At 63.4% G+C, this 883-nt stretch overlaps 1 protein-coding gene across 1 annotated transcript in view; it reads right to left on the bottom strand.

The window, feature by feature from the left end:
- The window catches only part of LSG1 (large 60S subunit nuclear export GTPase 1), a 14,082-nt gene that overhangs the window by 7,086 nt on the left and 6,113 nt on the right, over positions 1-883 (bottom strand). Inside the window, 1 exon segment of the mRNA XM_015409282.1 lies at positions 383-559. Within this exon segment, the coding sequence (XP_015264768.1) occupies positions 383-559 (177 nt within the window).

Below are 883 nucleotides of genomic sequence, written 5' to 3'. Positions count from 1 at the left end.
AACATTTAGCCAAAAACTCTTCTGATCTACTTTCAACCCGCTGGTCCTGCTCCGGCCTCCTGGGGCAACAGAAAACAGAAGGCCGGACCAGAAGGAGGCCTCTGCTCTGGTGGGCTCCCCGGGTGTGTGTGTGTGTGAAAGCAAAACCCTCCCAGAGACCCCTCCCCACCGCATTCTTGCCAGGTGGTATCCAAAGGACAACCGCTGCTCTCTCCAAGTTAAGGTTCTCCTTTGAAAAACCCTCAGCTCAACGCGATGGCATGATTCCTACAGAGAGCACGCTGCGTGGAAAGCCCGAGAGATCTTCTCAGCACCACCACCCTTCTCCCTCCCTCCCTCCCCCCGTGCCATGGCTCAGCCAGGAGTCCCTCCCCGCGGCTACCTTGGAGGCCAACTCCAGCCGCCTCCCCTCCGCCAGGGCCGACCAGAAGACGGCCTTCACCCCTTCGCCCTCGAAGAAGCGGGCCCAGGCGGAGCGCTGCTCCTCGCTCAGGAAGTCGGCCTTGTTGAGGAGGAGGAGGGTCTCCTTCTCGGGGCTGAGCTCTTTCACGTAACACTCCTGGGAGACAGAAACAGGAGAGAACCCCCATCAGCTGCCCATATCGAGACCGGCAGAAAGACATCCCCCACACACACACTGCACTGGGAACCCCTGCCCCCTCCGACAGAGGTGGCAGCCCCTCGGGCAGGGGCCAGGCCCGCCCGCCCACCAACCCCCGAGCAACAGCCTCTCTCAGGCGGCAAAAAGCCCAGGGGGCCGGCCATGCTGCTGGGGGCCTCGGCATCCCCTCACACACACACACGGATATTCTCCCTCTCGCGCACAACTGCTTTCCTGGAGCTGGCAGGGCCGGTTCCAGCAGCCCCCCCCCCCCCCCCCCCC

The sequence above is a fragment of the Gekko japonicus genome, unplaced genomic scaffold (assembly GCF_001447785.1).
Source record: "Gekko japonicus isolate JY-2015 unplaced genomic scaffold, Gekko_japonicus_V1.1 scaffold398, whole genome shotgun sequence".
NCBI lineage: Eukaryota > Metazoa > Chordata > Lepidosauria > Squamata > Gekkonidae > Gekko > Gekko japonicus.
This window is presented reverse-complemented; position numbering and strand designations above follow the sequence as displayed.